Source organism: Mchenga conophoros, linkage group LG17 (assembly GCF_057382185.1).
Source record: "Mchenga conophoros isolate Kocher_MC1m ecotype Shallow Benthic linkage group LG17, M_conophoros_male_GT1.1, whole genome shotgun sequence".
Lineage (NCBI taxonomy): Eukaryota > Metazoa > Chordata > Actinopteri > Cichliformes > Cichlidae > Mchenga > Mchenga conophoros.
The window spans coordinates 7,691,904-7,714,225 of NC_140542.1; the positions used below are offsets into that span (position 1 = coordinate 7,691,904).

A 22,322-nucleotide genomic window follows, 5' to 3' on the forward strand; every position below is an offset into this window, starting at 1 on the left:
GCTAAGCTAACTGCTAGCGCTCACGCTAGCAGAATTTGACTGTGTTCTGTGTGTGAAATGGCTAGTGACTGCAATCATATTACGTTTAAGAAAAAAAACAAAAGAAATGGTGCTAATCAGTTTTATGTTTAACAAGTTAATCCAATTGTACGCCGATTCTCAGATTTTCAGTTGTGTTCTTTGAGTTGGTTATAATGCACAAGTCTGGTGAGCTACTGTGAGTTGCTGACTGCAGCTACAGTGTTAACTATAGAAGCTGTGTTTTTTTTGAGAACATTGTCAGCCGTCAGGTTGATAAAATTATAGCTCATCTAAGAGGATATGATGCTGCAGTGATATAATTTTGTTGTACAACAGAGCTAGCTGAATTAAGATATAGAGTTACACTAATACTTATTGTTCATTTTTGAATGTTTTAAGTAAGTGTGGCTGTTTCACAACGGTGAATGTGACTATATGGACCTGTGACCTGTTTATAGGTCAGGTTTTTTTTGTTATCTGGTAAAAGGATGACTCGACAGACGGACCCAGTCTGAAGCAAGCCCCATCGAGGAGCAGTGATTCTACAGTTCCAGTTAACTGGATGGCGAGCCAACCCGAAATTGAAAAGGATTTGCCAAGGTTTTATTGAAGCCAAAGTTTCGTCCCCATTGAAGCTTCAGATACCTGCAGGACTACGAACTTTCTTCCTTCATCGGAGTGTGGTAGGACAAACATTAAACAAACTGAACGGGCCCCAACGATCCATCAGTTATCAGACATTATCCACTCATATAATTGACTCAGAGAAAGCTGTATGCGCGCACTTTTATTTAGTTTGTTATTTTGGGGGAAATATTTTGTATTTTATTTTATTGTTTTTTCATTACATTGTTGCAGCTGCTGTGTGTCAAATATAACAAATTTGTGAACAGTATATTGTGGTGTGGTCTCTTCTTATTGGTGTTTATACCTTGGGCTCCTGCCGATCCTAGATCTTCTGATACTGGCTAGTGGGAGTTCGGTCATTCTTAATAATAATTCACAAGTTGGGTTGCATATGGATTCAGCATTAAGGGCCTAGAAGCTGTGGGGTGTTGGATAAGCCTCACAGAAAATGAGGAGGGGAAAAAAGTTCTGAATACAGGCAGCAATAGGAAGACGAGATGGAAGTGTTGAAATTGTGATGCCACATATAACGTGACGAAGTGGAGGGCATAGGCAATGACAGAACACAGCAGAGAAGAAGCTTGCAGATAAATGTGAACTGCTCATCGGTAATGGCGTTTAAACTCCCCGAAGTAAATGGTTTTCTGAAGTGATGCAACAACATAAAAAGAAATGTCTCACATCAAAAGAATTAAAACCCACGGGTCAGGTAAGATTCAATATTCCAAGCGAAAGCACAACATTAGCAAGCCGGGGCCACATAGATGGCATCAAGCAACATTTAAAAATTTGAAACCAAACAAAGGCAAAATCGCTCTTGTGCAAAGCAGCAGTTCATGGTATTCAGTCTCTTCATGCAAAACTGTGTGTGCACATGAGTGTGTACACCAGAGAGACTACAGGTACAGATCAGATTTTTGCATACGCTACATGCAGGTCTGTCATGCTACTATGGCCATTTTCATCTGTTAATTCGATGGGTAGGTGTATGTGAGTAACTGGAATTTCAGTTTTCCTCCCACAAATCCCTGAAAAATGTTTTGGCTGATCATGTTTCTGCTTCGTTTAATTATGCTAAACCTCAGAGACCTGTCCAAATCAAACAAAAATTGTCAACAACAACAACAACAGGAGCTGACACGCAAAAAGGCTTCTGGACTCACTTTGTATCCCATCCTGGAAAATATACATAAACACATGCTTATGTAAATGTAGACACCGATTTCAAAAAGCTAAAGGGAACAAAAAGAGCTGTTTGGAAAAGCAGATATATAAAATAACACTGCAGATGCTGCAGGCACCATACGGTCCACTCTAAACCACACACAGTTCTCAATGCACACTGTTTTTAGTGATTTATATGGTTAGTATGGAGCCTAGAGAGCCTGACCAATATTAGCTATTTGCAATCTTATCAGTTTTAGCATTTATAACAGTTGATAAAGTAAATAAGATACAGGAGAAACACCCTTCAACCATGTCAACACGGTTATGCTAACATAATAACATAACGTGATGGTAAACTTGACCATTCTCAACATTATATAGCTTGTCCGCTGCAGGGCACTCTGCAACCTTCCCGTCGGTAACGCCAAGTTAGTCGAACAACTTGTTTTATTATGTTTTTCCTCCATCTCTTTTTAAGCCATACACTTATGGCTTAAATTTCTAAATCTTAGGGGACATCTTTCAATTTAGCATGTTTTCAACATTTTCAAAAAACTTGACTTCTGACCTTGACTTTGAGGTCAAGATTACGAGATTTAAACTCATCTGAGATTTTTAGTAGATGCACCAATGGTATCAATTTGAAAATCCACATATTCAGAAGGTTGGTTCTCCATGCCGCTAGGCAGGCAGACGACAATAACACATCCACTGTTACTCTGTCCAATAGGAAGTGGACAGAGTAACAGTCTTGCTTTTCCCAGAATCTCTGAACATGTGGAGGAATGTTACATATTAGGGGCGACCGTGGCTCAGGGGGTTGGGAAGCGTATCTGTAACCGGAAGGTCGCCGGTTCGATCCCCGGGCTCTCTGTCCTGGTCGTTGTGTCCTTGGGCAAGACACTTTACCCTACTTGCCTACTGGTGTTGGCCAGAGGGGCCGATGGCGCGATATGGCAGCCTCGCTTCTGTCAGTCTGCCCCAGGGCAGCTGTGGCTACAACCGTAGCTTGCCTCCACCAGTGTGTGAATGTGAGAGTGCATGAATAGTGGCATTGTAAAGCGCTTTGGGTGCCTTGAAAAGCGCTATATAAATCCAATCCATTATTATTATTATTATTATTATTATTATATCAACACTTCACATCCAATGAAAGACAAGACTGCTCAGTAGACCATTTCACACTTTATTCTCTTACACAATTACTTCTGGAAGGGAGATGTGTCCTGCATGAAATGTTGCCACGGATCTCAAAATGGTGATGGGCACCCTATTCTAGTCTAAACAACAGCAATTCAGTAAGTTTCCACTAGAAGATGGTTCCCTGTTATCTACTGTTCTGCAGGCAAATGTGGGGGAGTGTCTACAACTGAAGGACACCTATTATAAGGCCTTTATTATTCAGGGCTGTGTCCACTTAATACTACACTATATGATTATATGGCATTTTGATTAATATGAGGATTATTATAAAGGCACAGTATTAAAGCACTTCAGGTAATATCATTCTAACAGGAACCAGGATGTAAATGAAGTTCCACTGAACTATCCAAAAAGTTCTAATAAAGAAAAATGTTTTCCCCCTACATACATAAATGTACAAATTTACATTAGCATACATTCTGCAGTTTAAACACAGACAAACATCTAAAAGGAACCTTTGAGTACCCTGAACAACGTTCCTGGGACTAAATGCATTGGACAGTTTAGGTGAAAATGTGTGTGTGAGAGACAGAGGGCCTCTCAGGGCCCATTCAGAAGGCATCACCCTGCTTCCAAACATTCAGGAATTATTTTCAATGATGCACAATAGGACGTGGGGGTGGAGGGGACACGGCAAAAGAAGAGAAAGAACTGTCACTGCTTAAAACACTTCATTGATGGCGGGAAAGAAATCAAATAAAAAGGGAAACCTGATCCAAACTACAATCTGCTTTAAGATTTGGCTCCTCCATTGAAAACAGCATCTTTTAACAACAAGTCACAATCTTTGCAAAGCAGCGAACAATCCAAAAAGCCAAGGACAGTCTGCATGTCAATACATCCCATGAGTATCCTGATGTCGCTCTAGCAACTACAGCGCATTCGCTTTTTATGTTTTACTTCAAACACACTTCTAATAATCCCCACATTGTAACTCCGATAGGAAGTACTTTTTAATCTGATTTTGAGCGGAAGATCAGAAAAGTGCTTTAATTAAAAAAATAAATAAATAATTTTTTCTCCTTAATCAATGGAGAAAAAACAGTGCTTGCTGTTGATTCCCTCCCCATTTCCTCACCCTTTAATCTCCCCTCGCTCTCTTTATGTTGACACAGTGTGAGCGCTAGGCGATAATGAAGTATCCTGCAGGTAAAACATTAGTAATGTGTGTATCCCCAAAACATAGCCTCTGCGTGCATGTAAGATTATGCTTTGCAACAGAATTTCTCCTGATAACCAGCATTACTGTGCAGTGGGTATATCATCAAAGAGTGCCTTATCCCTCCACCACCTCACCCCCATCATTCTGCGACACATGACAAGCAAAATCCCCTCAAGGTAAAAGACCCGTTTCACAGGCTTAAGAGCTGGCGAGGTGTGTGTGTGTGTGAAGAAGATGCGTTGTGTGTATGAGTTTGTGTGTAATCTACATGAACAGATTCATTCAAAACAGATGGAGGGAAGATGACAAACAAAGAAGGAAGAGAAACCCCCAAAAAGCACAAGTAGAAAACCAAGCACCAACCAGCTGATTAATAGTTTTTTTCCATTCATTGCGAATAATTCAAACAACTGATCAATTATCCACAATGTTCATGGCAATTATTTTGCCATCCACAAGACTTAGAACCTTGAAACAGGAGGAATTACATCCTGGATGAAATATACATATACAGTAGATTTGGTATTTAGATGCAACACAAGCTACTTCATGGATAAAAATTTAATTTGTGTCATGGAAACAGTAGCTAACATTTTTACACTTCTTTGTGCAACTATTCAAGAATTTTAGCATCTGTATCAGTTGGTGTTTTCCTCTTGCTAATGATGCTGAGATGTAAAGTTGGTTTACCAGAGGCTTTCTGAGAGTTTTGCCTTTTTTTTACCCCCGACATCTTCAAAGGCTTTACCCATCTGCTTTCTTACAGCAGGTGCTGGGCCAGAAACTCAAGTTTCTCAGATGACAAAAAAAAAAAAAAAAACACAACAAACAAACAACAAAAACCTACATTTCAACACTATGCAAAAATACACAGGTTTACTCATCAAACTGGAGTCACCAACAGTTCCTACTTTAATCAAACTAAACTTTCTGTTTCAACGATCAAACACAACAGACACTTGAGTCGCAGAAAAAGATGGAACAAAAAGAAAGAAAAAAAAAAAAAAAACAACATCACAATGGAGCAAAATCCAAACACGAAATATCGTCTGTCTGTGCGGTTACCTCTTTGTCCGCTCAACTCTTCCTAGACGATTAAGAGTATGGTGACCAAACTTTGTGCACAGGTATAACATAGGCCCCTAAGGGTTTTTAATCTATATCAGATATTACAATGTCATTATTTTGCCTAGCAACCAAATTTTAGCATTTATGAATCAATTACATCTTGTAAAAGCATTCTATCATTTGAATTTCATGATAACATCTTGCTTATATCCACATAGATGGAGTTACACATGAAATATTAAATATGCATAAGCTAAAAAGGCTAATTTTTAGCATATAAACAACATTTACCATCCTTTTGCCAACAGCATGAACGGGCTAAACAACAGAGCATTGACAAGTACTCATGAAGCATAAGTCAGAAATTAAAGTAGGAGCATTGTTAGAGAGTTCTTCCCCCCACTACTTAAATTCTGTGTAAAAACTTATGATGAAAACTTTTGACATGCTGCACTTAAGTGCCCTATCTTGGTGTCAGCTGAGCAGACTGGTATTAGCGGCCATGTTTTATTCATCAGCATTCTTAGTTGTCATTGCATATGCCTTATCCTGACTGCATGTACAAGGCAAGAGAGCACACGGTGAAAAACAGGATTACAGCAAATGTAAATAATAAACTGGAAGCACATGAAGATATTCGCTTAATCTGAGTTGGGGATTAATGTCATGATACCCTGTCAGACATGGCTAGGTTGGGGGGGGGAGCGCATAATAACTACAACACAGTCAATGCATAGCTAAATATAAGCACGCACACACACACAAGCGGTGGGGAATTAGGATTGTAGTGTTATCGGGGTTTGACTTTGAACAATATGTGACTTTGCAGTCGAGCGGGCAAACAAAAACAGGTAATCTTTCGGAAATGGCACAAGCTAATTCTGACAAAACAGACACAAGGGAGAGGGAGAGTGTAAACACAATGAAATAAGTGTAATGATACTAGGGCTGAACGATATATCGCATTTGCGATAATATCGCGACATGATCAAGTGCAATTTTCTAACCGCAAAGGCTGCGATTATACTCTGGACATGTCCAAATTCATGGGCTGCATCCTCCTGAGGCCGCATTTGTAGACCGATTACGTCACAGCGACGCGCCGAAGGCTGTCCAAATTACTACCATATCCCAGAATTCATAGCGCGGCCCAGCCAAACTCCAGTTTCCAGCAATGGCGGCCGCTACTGAGTTTTAAAATTACTCATACTAATCTTTCAGGGTCACAAAATAAACTTTTAACATATTTTCAGGCGAGAAAGTAGTTGTGTAAACATCAAATATCTGCTCGGTTTATCAAGATATCCCATATTTGCAAAAGTGCTTCGACGTTTTCAGAGGCGTCTGCTACCCACCAGCTCGACAGCTAGCCGGGAGCTCGAGGGTTACTGATGCGGCCGAGAACGGCACAACTCCCGGCACATCATTTTCAGATCACCGCGGAGTTTCGCTGCTCGGGTTAAACGTAATATATAAGTCACTTAGACAACCTAAAAATGTTATTGTTGGGCTTTTTTCAGTGTTTTGTTTGTTCGTGAGTAAATCGGTTTGGCTGAGATTAAAGTTATTAGATTAGATAAAATAAAACTTTATTAATCCCCCGGGTGGGTTCCTCCTTGGTTTTCACACAGCTGACTAAACGTCAAACAGAAAACTTATTAAACAGAAGTATGAGACAGTCGAGAATTTACACCAGTGTCTGGTTATATTTTAGATAGCAAGAAGCAGACGGCCGAGTTTATTAAACTCCACCGAGACAGCGGTGACGCTAATCAGAACTAGACCGTCCAATTTCACGCCTTTAAATTTTAAAGGCGTGTTTGTGTGTGTGTTTATACAATTGCTATTATGTTTGCACTTTATGTGTAATGTTACTGACTGCAGAGATCAGTAAGATGTGTGTATTTTTTATTTATTAGTTTTATTTATTTAATATTATTTTTTAATTGAATGACTGTCTAGTAGTTCACAGATGTCGAAAAACTGAGTGTGGTAAAGCCACTGATTTTGTTTATGTATATTTCTGCAATCTGCACATTGTACTGACTTTCATTTTAATGTTTACACCAGGGTTCCTTGTCAGCACTTTATGCTCAGATGTTTGTAAGCTAAAAATAAACTATTGTGTATGTTCAAATATACTGTTGTGATTGAAGAAGTTAAATAAAAATGTCAGTCATCAATTCATGCATCACCTCATGTCATCATAACAGAGGTCTGTCTTCCAGGAAAGAACAGTTTAAAATTAATGTAATATAGTATTGGCCATACTATATGATGTATTGCTTGTCTTTGTTTAATAATACAGAAGACAAAGACCTTAAAAAATAATCGCATACCGCATCGCAATCGCAATATTGGGGCAAAAAAATCGCAATTAGATTATTTTCCATAATCGTTCAGCCCTAAATGATACCACCAGAACTCACAAACTACTGCAAGAGAGTCACTTTGCAGAGGAGCAGGAACCAATTTTGGATTTCCAAAATATGTAAATACCTTATACTAAGCACAGGGATCAGCCATGTGTGACTGGTATCAGGTCCTAAAGCTAACGATGAAGGTGTAGTCTCACACTAATAATAACACTAACTAATAGGATTGTAAGTACTGCAGACAGACAGTAAAGTCTCAATTTATTACACACACACACACACACACACACTATTTTTTTTTTTAAGCGTGTTTGTAGGCTACATTTCCTTCATGTCAATACAAAGTCATTATTTCATACACTCAGAGCCCTAACGTGCAGGAAACGATGGAGGCAGCGAGGTGTAAAAAATGTCCACAAATGAGCAAGAAAGAGCAGACCAACAGATGGACACACAGGCAGAGTGAAAGAAAAAGAAGGCAGAGTTAGCGCCTCAGGCCAGCACTGACCCCAGCTAAAATTACCCTGCTGCTGTTTTGCACCACTGCACCCAACACTTATTCAACACGCCAGGTACTGTTATAGTGTAGAACATGATACAGGCTCTGACAAAGGTGGCGCCCTGGCAAATTCTGGGGGTTGTCATCTGTCAGGTGAGCAAAGCTGCATGGGAGAAACTGTCCATCTGATTAAGTTTCATATTTATAATCTTAACAGAAATTTTTTTTGTATTAGGATTAGCCAGGCAGAATTCTTAACCTTTAATGTGTTTTTAAAAAAAAGCAAGATAGGGGCAGTTTTTCATATCAATAGTGGATAAGGACACTGCTTTACTTTAGATCTGAATAAATTACCTTTTTCATTGATACAAATACTGGCAATCAATACATTTCATACATTTCTTCTGAAAACTGCTACACAGAACTGCCATCACTGTGAAATGCAGCTTCACAGATTCTCACCGTTTAGCTTCAAGACTGATAGAATTTGAAGACATTAATCTGCAGTCTGTAGTGGCAGTTAAAAATTACAGTCATATACATGGTGTCTGAGTGCAGAATACAAAGGGAGTAATGTGCAACTTTATAATAAAATAAAAATACATGAGACTCAAATTGCAGTAAAAGCAAAAAATAAACAGTTTCTAAAGGACAGCCTTATCTTTTTACTGACAAGCTTTTTCTTCAGTATGCAATACTTATCCGTTTCACAAACACAAAATTAGAGAGCTCCACAGGGCCTCAATAGTCACACCGCACAGCAGTGGGGTTCCTTTTCTAAAGATTAGTGCAACACTCCATAATCGTATGCACACACAGCTATAGGTCCTCGGTGCCAGCACAGGAAACTAAAAGATGACGTGACGTGTCACTCACACCCCATGTGTGGTAGTGTGTGGTTGACCTGAAGCTGGACTAGAAACACGTTCAGTGGTGGAGTTAACCCTGATATCAGATCGGTGGATTTCTGCTGTTTTAACCTAGACAAGTGCAGAGTCTGTGTGTGTGTGTCTCTGTGTGTGTGTGTGTCATGTATTAAGCTACTGGTGCCTGCAAACTCATATTCCCATTAAAAGTCTGACCCCAGCTGTGAGAGAAAGCCATGTGTGTGCGTTCATGTGTGTGTTTGGGTCAGCAGGTGACCAAATGTGTTTTGGTGAGCCTATCAGTACAATGCCTTTTATGCCTGAAGCGTTTCTCTGCAGTCTCTTATTACAGTGTCATGTGTGTCTGAGTGTGTGTGCCTGTTTGTGTGTGTGAGACAGAGAGAGGCTGATTCCACACACACCCACAGAAGCAGCGTGAAATGTGTTGTGATGTCTCCGCTATGGGAAGCTGTTTTGAGACCACAGAGGAGACGCTCCCCTTCTCTGACCTGCTCAAACTCATTGTCTTGCTGTGACACACGAGCGCGCGCGCGCACACACACACGCACACACACACTGATTGCTAATTTTTTTTACCTCCATCCTTATGTCTTCTGTCTTCCAGCCGCTGCTTGTAAATGTTCTGAAACATTAGGTCATCTGAGTTCATTGGTGGTTTACGATTTTGAATCAGTGCCTATCCTCTGGCTGAACGTGTTCCAGCAGCGTGTGAATCATTAGTAAAGGCTGCAGAAAATGCTTTCAGATCAGCAGTGAGTATGCCCCTGCATATCGCTTGATGTTGAATAAGTCACACCTGTATCACTTCTCAAAACTTGCTGTTTTTTAGTTGATCAGCAGACATTTCCTCCAATGAACAGTCACTGAAACTCTGAACTTACTAAGAACATGAAACCACATCCTTTAGTCAAATAAATATTTTTTGGGTTCACATGGGTTTAAGCAGGTTAGCCACAAGCTTTAAACTATGAATCCAAATGCATGAATGCAAAGTCCCAAAAGTGAAGTACAGAAGCAGCGTGAGTGTGATGATACAGGGATCCATTAGTGCAAGAAGTGTTGGGGAGATAACATTTATAAATGGCACAATGAATATCTGTGGATATACCAAAATAATGACTGAGGGGGTGACTTCCACTCTAGAAAAACCAGGCAAAGGAGGGTTTTTAAATGCTTGGACTGTTTCCCTATTGGACGCCTACTAGGGGTTTCTTTTCTGATGTGAGTGGCTTCTGTCATATTTTGGGCCTGCTTCCTGAACAAAATGACTTTGTGTGCATCAGAAGTTAGTGAGGTTGATCTCCTACACAGTTTACTGGGACTAAAACCCAAAACCTGTTCTAATGTCTGTCAAAGCACATCTTTTCTACTTTAGTTGAGCACTCAAAGCTATTTATACAACATTCCCCCAATAACAAAAGCACTTTTTTCTACCCCAGAGCTTCCTACCTAACATTCACACACATTTATGCTCTGATGGTATTGGAGAGGAACTTGGGGTTCAGTATCTTGCCCAAGGATAGTTTGGCACATAGGCTAATCAAATCAAATAACCAAACTTAAAACCTTAGTAAATGACCTGCTCTACTTCCTGAGCTGCAGCCACCCCAGTTGAGCGACCTCTGTAGTACGAACCTGTTGCAGTGCTGCATCTCATAGTACCATCCACATACAAGTAACTCTCAAAAGTTCTAATCTTGATTTTGTGGCTGATTAGAAACGTACTAATATTAATATCGTCAATCCTTAAACCTGTGAACTTTTAATATTAGGCTTAACTTCAAAGTAACTGACAGACCATCACAGTGCCACGTGATTAAGACAGTTTGGAAGAGAGGAATCTACAGTAATGCAAAAGAGGAAGAACAATTGAAATCTAACACAGAGTCCTGATGTGGAATGATTGTACAGTAGCACTTGGGATTAGACGTGATTAAATCCACTTAAATCCGCTGTTAAAACGATAAGGGCTTTATTCTGTATGTTCCACAGCTGAAATATAGGTCACACAGAGCCAAGCAGAGATACAGAGTTGATGCACACACATGTGCAGCAGTGTTCTGTTCCCTACAAAGAAAGCGCGTGCACAAAATCCAACTACCACCACCACCTCCATCACCACTTTACCCGTCTCCCAGGGCAACAAGAGCAGAATCTACCAAGAGGCATGTTGAGAATGAAGGAGAGGAGAGGGGAGGAGCAGGAGGAGGAAGGAAAAGAGAGAATGAAAGAACAGGGAGACGGACACAAAAGACAACCCAATCTACCAAGACTTATTCTAATAAGCTGCTAGGAGGAGGATACTATAGGGGTAATCCCTGCTGTGGGACACCCGTCTATGGGCGAGTGTGGATAATATGGCTACCGTCTGATGGATACAGATAATGGAGTACATGCTCAGACAGTCATATCTGGCCTTGGCATGTGTAAAAGAATGATGTCTGGTTTATTTATATACAAACTACTGCCTAAACTCTATGTGACAAACGCATGTTCGCATGTAGGTTTTCATGCAGTGTCCTCCTTCAGTGTTGCACACATGAAATTTAAGTAATTCCTGCTTCCAATTTGTTCAGAAACCAAATTATACAATCGACTTAGCCAATAACCCTCCAAGCTCGAGGAAACATTGATGTTTGGGATAAGTTCTCCATAATAAACTGTTTAAATCTCATGCAGGGAAACTGAGAATAACTAGTCCCATGTCCACACAATTTTACACAGTATCATTTTTTTTGTATTCTTTGGCTAATTTGCCATAAAAGAAATCATGTTAAATTACCAAAGAGCACTAAAAGGGTTCTTTGTGAATAAAAGTGTGTTAAAAGATGCCTGTACCCTGTTTAGCCTATCCCACCATCATAAGTGACAGAAAAGTTTATTATTTGGCTTCGCTGGGTTTATTCTTCCCACAATTGTGCTGTAGACCTTCTCCATGCTGCCCCCCACTCTACAAAATTACTTGCTTCTATTTTCCTTATCATAGCTGCCCTACAGCATCCTGTTCCTCCCAATCATATCTGCCCCTCCTCCTCCCCTTCAACCACCACCTCCCTCTCTCTATAGGGCTCATGCTGGGTGGGGAGGCAGCAGTGGCAGTGCTGGCATCTGTTCGAAGGGCTGGTGCGTTGCCAGCCACCGAGCATCACTCTGGCAGCCAGAGTCACACTGTTGGATTTATCTCCAACCTGTCAGCTGATGCTTTTTGTGGGCGTTAAGCTGGGCGGGCATAACCTTTTTTCTTTTCTTTTTTTTTGGGTGGGATGGGGCATTCACACTGCCAAAGTGGCCACAAGAGACTTGGGGGGGGGGGGGGGGGGGGTGCAGAAGTGAGAGAAGTGAGTGGCTTTTTATTTAAAAAAAAAAAAAAAAAAAATCACTTCCAGCACAAGCTGAGGGCTGAAGCTCTCAAAGAATAGAGCATAAAGCTGTTAGGAAGGGAGAGCGCAAGCAAGGGATGAAGAGTATATAAGGCACAGTGAGAGGGGCTTGAAAAAGTAGATAAAAGGTAGAGTCTGAGCAGGAGAACAGATCAAGAGAGTGACAGGGAGCCCAGGAGGAAATCAAACCCACATCTGAAGCTTACAGGAGCACATTTCTGGTGCATACAGAGCAGCTCAGTTGAAAGGTCATTCTGTCACCTTGTGGCTTAAGTACCATTCTAATGCTTTTTAAAAAAAACAAAACCCAACCCATACTCAATTAAAAAGTAAACCCAACCTGTTAGACTGAAGCGGAGCTCATTAAAATCCAATTCAGCTACCGTCGAGTATTGCCCACTAAATGTCCAATAATACCAATCAGTCTCCGCAGTCAGCGACACGCGCCTGTAAATGTCACGGCATTCCTGCATGAAACTCTCGAGACAATCAGCAGCAACCGGCGTGCCAGAGGACGGAGTCATGCGCTCGGTGTGCTGGTCCCTGCCATCAGTGAAGAATCAATTGGCCGCTAATGGAACCATTCGAGCAATTAGTACCATGACAAATTCATAAGCGATGATTAGTAAAGTTGGTTGTCAGTGCAATTTCCTGATAGGATCCAGTTCAGAAGCATAAGCTACCAACCCCCATTCCCCTTCCCTAACATAACACTAATACAATAACCGAAGGCCAGAAAAGCAGAAAATTAGTGGTTAGCCCCATCAAAGAGCCCGAGTACTTCAGAAGAGCCGGCATTACTCAGCATTTAGATGTCATGTAACATAACCCTGAAATGCTATCGCTCCCTTTCACATAGGACTCCATCTGTGAAACCATGCTAGATGAATTATGAGACTGTAAAACGCTGAGAACTGATAACCAGACTGACATTATCTCCACACAGCCAGAGAAAAATTAAAAAAAGAAATCATCTTTTGAAAAAAAGAAAATCTGCTCATGTCAGAGGTTTGCTTAGTAAAAAAATTCCTGTGGCCATATGACTTTGATCCAGGATCAACAGTTTCTGCGCTCTATTGTGTAGAACAACTGAATGGGAGATTCCAGAGGGGCCCCAAGCAAAATGATTAGGAGCCAACTCTTAGTATAACTTCATTCATTCCAAAGTTATATTTGGAATTTAATCGGTTATCTACAGCATCCACCATTATCCATTCATGTGCATGTCTTGTTCTGGAAAAAAACAAGACATGCACTCCAGACTGCAGTATTTAGACACTGAAGCCTGCCGCTGAAAATCCAGAGTTCATCCAAAGGCGCCTGCTCCTATGGAAGCAGGAACGCAACTATATGTCACGGCAGGTTCAAACTCCAGGAAGCAGCGAGCAAAGGAATTATTGTGTTTAGTCAGCCAACACAAAAGACTCTGTACGGGCTACTTACGACAATTCTCCTCATCGCTGCTGTCGGGGCAGTCATCATCTCCATCACATCTCCACACGATCGGGACGCACGCTCCGCTCTTGCATTGAAACTGCCCGGTCTCACACTCTGACTGCGTGTGAGTTCCTGTGTTTTGAGGGAAATATTTTTTAAAAAAAGAAAGAAAGAAAGACAAACTGTCTGTCACTTTCATTTCATTTAGAGATCACATTATGAATTTCACAGGAGTGAATCAGAGAAACAAAAATGCAACAAATTACAAACAAGTTTGGGAGGTTAACTGACAAACTTTCATTTGTTACTAATGAAAGTGGGAAATTAGTAAAGTTGCCCCAATTAATAATGTTGCTGCTGTAATCAAGTAATAATTCAAGTGTTTTTTAAATGCCAACTATCCCTTTTTCCACCATGACTGTAATGGGCATGCTGTTGTTTATGTACCACTATGCCACCTTTGGTTAACTTAGGTTGCTGCCGAAGTTCCTGCTGGCACTTAAACATTCAGACCAATTTCAGGCTATTTCATCTGTTCAAAATGTTAGCTCCAATTACAAAGAATGCATCCAATGCACACCATTACAATCTCCACTCAGCGACCACATCACCACTGACAGCCTTTTTCCATCGTCCAGCATCAGCTAGAGAGCATGTGCTGCCCTTTATTTCATGCATTGTCACCTCCTACCGCCGTTAATAGCAGTCCAAATGCGGACATAAGTATGTACGCACGATGCACACAGCACATTATCTCGGCACTTAAGAAGACGCCGATCGCACTGACAGACAACTCGTTTGTTTTGTTTTGTTTTTCAAACAGGCAACCCAGATCCCCTGAGAAAGCGTTGCCAGTGTCCGCGCTGCGATGCAAATTCACCCCTCTATACCTCGAAACAAGTCCCCTACCTTTAGCGCAATGGAGGTCCAGGAGTAACAGATGTAATAGCACGAGCTTTCCGACCTCTGTCCACATCGTTAGATCCTGGGGGGCTCCGCGGTTGTCCGCATGTAAGTAAAATTTCCTCCCCACCCACCCCAAAAAAAAAAAAAAAAAAAAAAGACAGTGTGAAGAATCTCCAGCGAGTGACTCGCTCCGTGCTGCTCTGCCAGCCTGTCTGCTCGGAGTGTGTGAGTGTGCTCAGCCCGGCTTGCTGCTTTCTCTCCCTCTGCCTCGGCTGCAATTTGAATCAGTGACGCTTATGGGCGGGATAGTTTCAGCGTGTGGTGGTGCCTGCGGTTAAAGTAGTAGGTAGGAAAAAAAACTACGTGGTTGGCTGCTAGCCAGAGGAGACACATCTGCAGAAAGAGCTGAGTCACAGTCATTTTTCTTTTATTTCCTATTGAGCATTTTAGTAGCAAACCGAAAGTAAACTGCTAAATAAATAGTTCTGACTTCCTCATCTTGAGTTAGCTGGAATGATATATTTGCCGGTAAGCTAGTCAAAGGCTTAAAAATGTAGCCAAAATTAAGGAAATGTAACAAGCAAGAGGAAGTTGCCCACCTCCGTGAAACAACGGAAACCCCAGACAGGTTCTCTAAAACGTGGTTCACTTTTTCTGGAAGTGGGTGTGTACTGTAATGCAGACCGTCTTTTTTCACTAGTCCTAACCCGGTAGTTTTGTGGTCTTAACCTAGCGGTTTTTTCATTGGTGTATCAGCAGGTGAAAATACAAAGGTGGCTGAATATAAGAGTTTAAGGGCTGCTGCGCAAAAACTGGAAACAAAGAACGTTCCTCAGTGACTATATAAATCCCTGTAAAATGATAATGTCCTTAAAGGTACAAAAAGGCATTTTATTTATGTTGTTCAACAGAAAAAAATGATGTTGTGCTCATAAATATTCACTGTTTAGTGTGTAATTATGTCTTCCAGTCACTTGATGTGTTCTCATGAACTTAGAATTTAATCCATTAAACAGAAGCGGGCGCCAGTTTGTGAAAGCCGCTCTGTTGTCACACCATCTTCAATACAGTGGCTGAGATGGACGTTGAAATTCTGCCTAATCACGTTTAATGTATGTGGCTAGAAAATACTCGTAACTTGTCCACATTTACTGATATCCTCTTCCTACTCACCTCAAACCTCATCTCCTGACTGAAGTCAGGGCTCTAACACACACTTACTGTCAATTATTTTCAGCACTTATTGTCAGAAGTTGCTGTTTATGAGATTATAACATTATGCCAATTTACGCAGGGTTTGAGGTTCTAAAAAAATACATCACACAGTCGAAATAGTTTGAATGAATGTTTATTCTCTAAGTGTTCAAGTCCAAAATGTTAGATCCATCTCAAAGAAAGTTTCACATCAGTTTCAGATCCGAGGTCACATTATTTTTTAGGCCGGACTCGTTGTCTTTTGTTCTTCACTAGTCCTATTTCGTCAGATGCTTTAAGGACATGCTAAACACCATGTCACATACAGTGGGGCAAAAAAGTATTTAGTCAGCCACCGATTGTGCAAGTTCCCCCACTTAAAATGATGACAGAGGTCAGTAATTTGCACCAGAGGTACACTTCAACTGTGAGAGACAGAATGTGGAAAAAAAAATCCATGAATTCACATGGTAGGATTTGTAAAGAATTTATTCGTAAATCAGGGTGGCAAATAAGTATTTGGTCACCTCAAACATGGAAAATCTCTGGCTCTCACAGACCTGTAACGTCTTCTGTAAGACGCTTTTCTGTCCCCCACTCGTTACCTGTATGAATGGCACCTGTTTGAACTCAACATCTGTATAAAAGACACCTGTCCACAGCCTCAAACAGTCAGACTCCAAACTCCGCCATGGCCAAGACCAAAGAGCTTTCGAAGGACACCAGGAAAAGTATTGTAGACCTGCACCAGACTGGGAAGAGTGAATCTACAATAGGCAAGCAGCTTGGTGTGAAAAAATCAACTGTGGGAGCAATCATCAGAAAAATGGAAGACATACAAGACCACTGATAATCTCCCACGATCTGGGGCTCCATGCAAGATCTCATCCCGTGGGGTCAAAATGATCATGAGAACGGTGAGCAAAGATCCCAGAACCACACGGGGGGACCTGGTGAATGACCTGCAGAGAGCTGGGACCAAAGTAACAAAGGTCACCATCAGTAACACACTACAACGGCAGGGAATCAAATCCCGCAGTGCCAGACGTGTTCCGCTGCTGAAGCCAGTGCATGTCCAGGCCCGTCTGAAGTTTGCCAGAGAGCACATGGATGATACAGCAGAGGATTGGGAGAATGTCATGTGGTCAGATGAAACCAAAGTAGAACTTTTTGGTATAAACTCAACTCGTCGTGTTTGGAGGACGAAGAATACTGAGTTGCATCCCAAGAACACCATACCTACTATGAAGCATGTGGGTGGAAACATCATGCTATGGGGCTGTTTTTCTGCCAAGGGGACAGGACGACTGATCCGTGTTAAGGACAGAATGAATGGGGCCATGTATCGTGAGATTTTGAGCCAAAACCTCCTTCCATCAGTGAGAACTTTGAAGATGAAACGAGGCTGGGTCTTCCAACATGACAATGATCCAAAACACACCGCCCGGGCAACAAAGGAGTGGCTCTGTAAGAAGCATTTGAAAGTCCTGGAGTGGCCTAGCCAGTCTCCAGACCTCAACCCCATAGAAAATCTGTGGCGGGAGTTGAAAGTCCGTGTTGCTCGGCGACAGCCCCAAAACATCACTGCTCTCGAGAAGATCTGCATGGAGGAATGGGCCAAAATACCAGCTACTGTGTGTGCAAACCTGGTAAAGACCTATAGTAAACGTTTGACCTCTGTTATTGCCAACAAAGGTTATGTTACAAAGTATTGAGTTGTATTTTTGTTATTGACCGAATACTTATTTTCCACCCTGATTTACAAATAAATTCTTTACAAATCCTACCATGTGGATTCATGGATTTTTTTTTCACATTCTGTCTCTCACAGTTGAAGTGTACCTCTGGTGCAAATTACTGACCTCTGTCATCATTTTAGGTGGGGGAACTTGCACAATCGGTGGCTGACTAAATACTTTTTTGCCCCACTGTAGCTCTTTAGGACTTACTCTGTAAGTGCAAAAATACTATTTTATACCAGTCAAACTGTGTTATCCTTGGCATTTTTCATAGGTGCCACCAACAAAAATGGGGGGGAAAAAGTATATGTTTTAGCAACAGGCGCTTAGTAACAAAGTGCTTAAACAAAAAGTGTCTTAAAAAACATACATCTCAAAATGGTCAGGTACAAGGACTGGACCAGAAATGAGTGAAAAAGCAGATAATGTCCAAAGAAAAACGTTGAAAGACCTTCAGAAAGCTTAGAGAACTGTTGCAACCTCTTCAAAAATACAAAGGAGTGACTCAAAACATTTGCACAGTACTATATTTATTACTTTCTACTTCACTTGAAGGACACATAAGCAGTTGGCGGCCTTGTAGCTTAGTGGTGTAAAAGTCTGTATAGTCACAACTAAATGGAGGGCACATGGACAGTGGTTCAAAGACTTTAAACAGATGATAGCATTGGGTTGTATACTCACAGATACAGAAACCAGTGTAACGCTTGGCAAATACGTTTATTACCAGAGATGCCATAATATTCTTTTAAGACAACCTTGAATCACACAGTTGCTGATAGCTGCTCATGGCCATTTTTGGCTCTCCAAATCCCCTTAAATGTTCACTTTGTGCAGAGCCTCACCTCTTTATATCATTTATAATTGAGGGGATCAGTTGTTATTCCTAGAATTTGGCTCAACCTGAATACACAGTGCAGAGCAACATGCTGACAACATAATAAGTACCTGACAGCTAAATGAGAAGGCATATTGGTAATGTAAATCACACTGTTGTCCCAAACAGTCATGAGGTTGTCTTGAAAAACTGACCTTTGGCTAAATAACTGGAGAAACTGAGACCTTTTTCAGGAATAAGGACTCCCGTGTGCTCAAATCATATTCTGCTCCTACAAGCCAGAAACTGGTCACAATGAAATGTTCACTGAGCAGCACTCATTATTTGTTTTGTTCTCCATCAAGTTTTTCTTTTCAGTGTACTACCACATGGCGGGACTCGAGTGAGCACCAGATGAAAATTCATGTGAAAGCAAGCATGTTCAGTGGAATCACCACGTATTCATATAGTCTTCTCTCCAACACGGTGTGAAATAAAGCCGTGTTGTCTTTGCTCTGTAAATGTCCTTTTTAAAGTTTGTCAGCAGCATCCGAAATGGCCATTGTAATCCAGTGATAAATGTAAAAGATAACATTAGAAGTCCTCGTGTAATTTTCCCACATACATCTAATTTTCATGCATTGTGTTGCTATGGGAAACAATATAAGCTAGCTAATAAATGGGAACACCACTGGCAAATAATGTTTTATTCACTGGCAAATGCCGCAAGCTGGAGCTGTTTTTTAATGCTTTCCAGTGCATTTAGCAAGGTTTATTTTGGTTCCTCATCTTCTAAAGTAAGCTTGTTAAACAGTTGAGTAACTGCCGTGCTTTCATTTAAAAAAATTGTAAGCGATATGTGTCATATGTTTTGTTGAAATATGAGGCTGGTGGATTTTTAGCTGTCTGGAAGAATCATAGTGAATAGTTTAAGAATAAAACAAAGTTTGGGGTATGTAGAGTCATATCAGTAGAGATACTTAAAGCCAGAAAAGTGACCTTAAATCTTGAACTGAATGAAAAGTGTGTGCATTGAAAGGGAACAGCTGGGTCTGCACTGCTGTTCTATGCAGCAAGAGTTCCGTTTTGATTTTCTGCAGTTCAGCATGGCTCATGTGCATGAAATGACTTTAACCCATGAAGCAACACGTGAATAATGAATAAAACTACTGTATAAATAGAAGGGGAGGAAAAAAATACAACTCGTGCCTCTTATACATTATTCAATAAAAAAAAGAGTGTGAATGAAACATTAAAAAGCTAGCACAGGTGCAGAAAATGGTTAAAAGGGGGGGTGGATGTTTGGCATCACTTTCACATTAACTGCTAGCGGTGTTTGTTGTTCCTCGGGGGAAAGAGTACACCACAAAAGCAAATGCATATGTTATTGCTACAGGAGACATACCAGAACAGCTAGAGAAACTCAAGAAAACTTAAACTCTTATAGTATACAAATTGGGTTTTTTTAAACTGTGCGTGTCTGGTTTTAGATCCTCTGAGTTTTTTGCACATGTTTGACTTTTCATGTACATGTGATGCCATTTTGAAACTCAGAGGATAACACCGTGTCTGCTGCACCTGTGGCATAGCCCCACAGTACTGGTGAACGTGAATATCAGCGAATTAAAAGGTCACATGCATAAAATAACCAACTTCATGAATTATTGCAAGTGAGCAGCAATCTGCAGGAAGAAAAATCAGCTGCATTAGATGGAGAGGCTTTGAGATTGGCTAAAAGTACATAAAAAACTTTCTGCCAGTAGTATCTCATTGGAATCGGTTAAAATCGTATTTTTTGTGCATTGCCAACAGTGAGCTCAAGCTAATAATAATTCTTGGCATTTGACGATACAGTCTGCAGCCTAGTTGATTTTTTTTTTCTTTATATGAACAATTGATCAAATGAGTGCATTCGCTCCGCTGTGACACCTGCAGATTATTATTACTCAGCTCTGTAGTTTCATTCAACTCTACAAAAGCTTTTCGCTGGTTTCATAGCTTTACTGTTTTGAGTTATTCTCTCCACTCTCATTAGTGCCATTTTTCAGATGTAGCTGCCAAAAGCCTTCTTCACAAAATCCCCCCAAATTCAAAGAGGCAGATAATATTTTCTCTCAAGTTAGTAGAGTCCACACAAAGTTAAAGGTGAGTATTGGCTATTTCGTCTGCAGGCCTTTAAAATGATCCCAGAGATTCCAGGTATGTCTGTGCAGTGGGAACTTGGACATCATTTTCAGAAAAATGAATTAAATTCTTTGAACTGCTCAACTGGGATAAACGCTGATTAATGAAAGAGGTTCTCAGACATTGTGATGAGATTCCTTTGCGTCGAGTCACATTCACCCGCTGAAGTGGAGAAGGTCGTTGATTTCATCGGGCAGCAGCAGGTCTACCTTAATGAAGAGAGAGTGCGATACGGAGGGCATGCTAGCAGCCTGCCATTGAATGTCTGAGGTGAGACCATGCAGCAGGGCAGTTCCACTGCAGTATCATGCTGTCATGTTTCGACACTATATTTAACAATTTCGGATTTCTTCACCCCCCCTTGAGGTCGATGCTGAAATCGTGTTCATCTTTCATCCCTGCACACACAGCTGGAGCTAACGTGTGCATTCATCTTTGCCAGAGGGTGGTGAGTGAGTCCGACTCAGACCTTCAGACCTTTAAGAAGATTGCTTTCCTCCTCTGTCTCTTTGCCCATCTCTCTGCCTCTCTTTGCCTGCGCTCACTCTAACCATGCTCGCTTTCTCTTCCTCTGTTTTTCGTTCCCACCGTTCTTCTTTCATTTTCTGTCCTTTCTTTCTTCCCTTTTTCTCTTTTCTACACTGCGCCCACTCTCTGGCACGAGACAGATAGTGCTGTCGGAGGAAGCCAACAGATCCGGTGGTCAGCAAATCTTGTGTGTTTCCCGCGGAGCATCAATGTGTGTGCTTGCATGTGTGTGTGTGTGTGTGTGGCACAGTACTGGATATGGGACAGGAGAGTCATCTGCTTTCCTGTCACAGCTTGTGACCCAAAAACCACAAGTGAGGTCTGGTCGATAGCTGGCCAGGTGCCTGCTGCAGGCGGAGAGGCGAGAGATGAGATTTTGACGTCATTTCATCATCAGACAATATAGCAGAAAAGGTTAGGAAGCTTGCTTTAATGTGCTCTGTTAGAGGATATGTATTATTGATTTTTGAATCCATATTTATGATGCTGTTTCTATGTATTTTCTTGGATTTAAAAAAAGGAAATCAAGAACTAGCTTCTTTCAGTGATATCAAACTTAAAGCACTGTTTTTCCCTTTATCCTCTACAAATTTCTCAACGTCAATATTACTATTACTATTTAAATATCTATATTTCTAAACCATGCTATTTGAAAATGGAATGAAAAGCACTGTTTAAAAGTGATGTGCATCACCAGAGACAGTTAAAAAAAAAAAAGAGACCATTTTAAAAAGGCATTCAGTATTTTTGTAAATTACTGCCACTGTGCAATTTGTGTTATTTGGCCATTTGGGTCCTTTATATGTGAAGTTTGGATGTTCTCCCTGTGCCTCTGCGGGCTCTCTCCAGGACACTCCCACTTCCTCCCACAGTCCAAAGACGTGCTCGTTGGTGATTCTAAATTGGCCGTAGGTGTGAATGTGAGCACGAATGGTTGTGTATCTCTCTGTGCTGGCCCTGCGATAGAATGGCAACCAGTCAAAGATGCAGCCTTTCAGTTTGTAGCAGGTGGGATGGCCTTCAGCCCACTGATCAGAAACCGAGGGTAGTGCCTGCTCACATCGGCCCGTTGACTTTGTTTTCAAAACTGGAGCCTGCCATCAATCCTTTTTTATAGGTGAGGAAAAA

The 22,322-nt window shown here is 41.1% G+C and overlaps 1 protein-coding gene across 3 annotated transcripts in view; it reads right to left on the reverse strand.

Moving 5' to 3' along the window:
• lrp8 (low density lipoprotein receptor-related protein 8, apolipoprotein e receptor) overlaps nt 1-15,074 on the reverse strand; it is a 191,447-nt gene extending 176,373 nt beyond the window's left edge. For 2 of the 3 annotated variants that reach the window (XM_085250986.1, XM_085250985.1), the window contains exons 1-2: nt 14,736-15,074; nt 13,833-13,958 (exon numbers count right to left, since the gene is read on the reverse strand). In XM_085250986.1, the coding sequence (XP_085107112.1) occupies nt 13,833-13,958; nt 14,736-14,802 (193 nt within the window). In that variant the 5' untranslated portion in view covers nt 14,803-15,074. The remainder of the gene's footprint in view (nt 1-13,832; nt 13,959-14,735) is intronic. The other variant, XM_085250987.1, reaches the window with a different exon arrangement.
• Between the last annotated feature and the right edge of the window lie 7,248 nt (nt 15,075-22,322).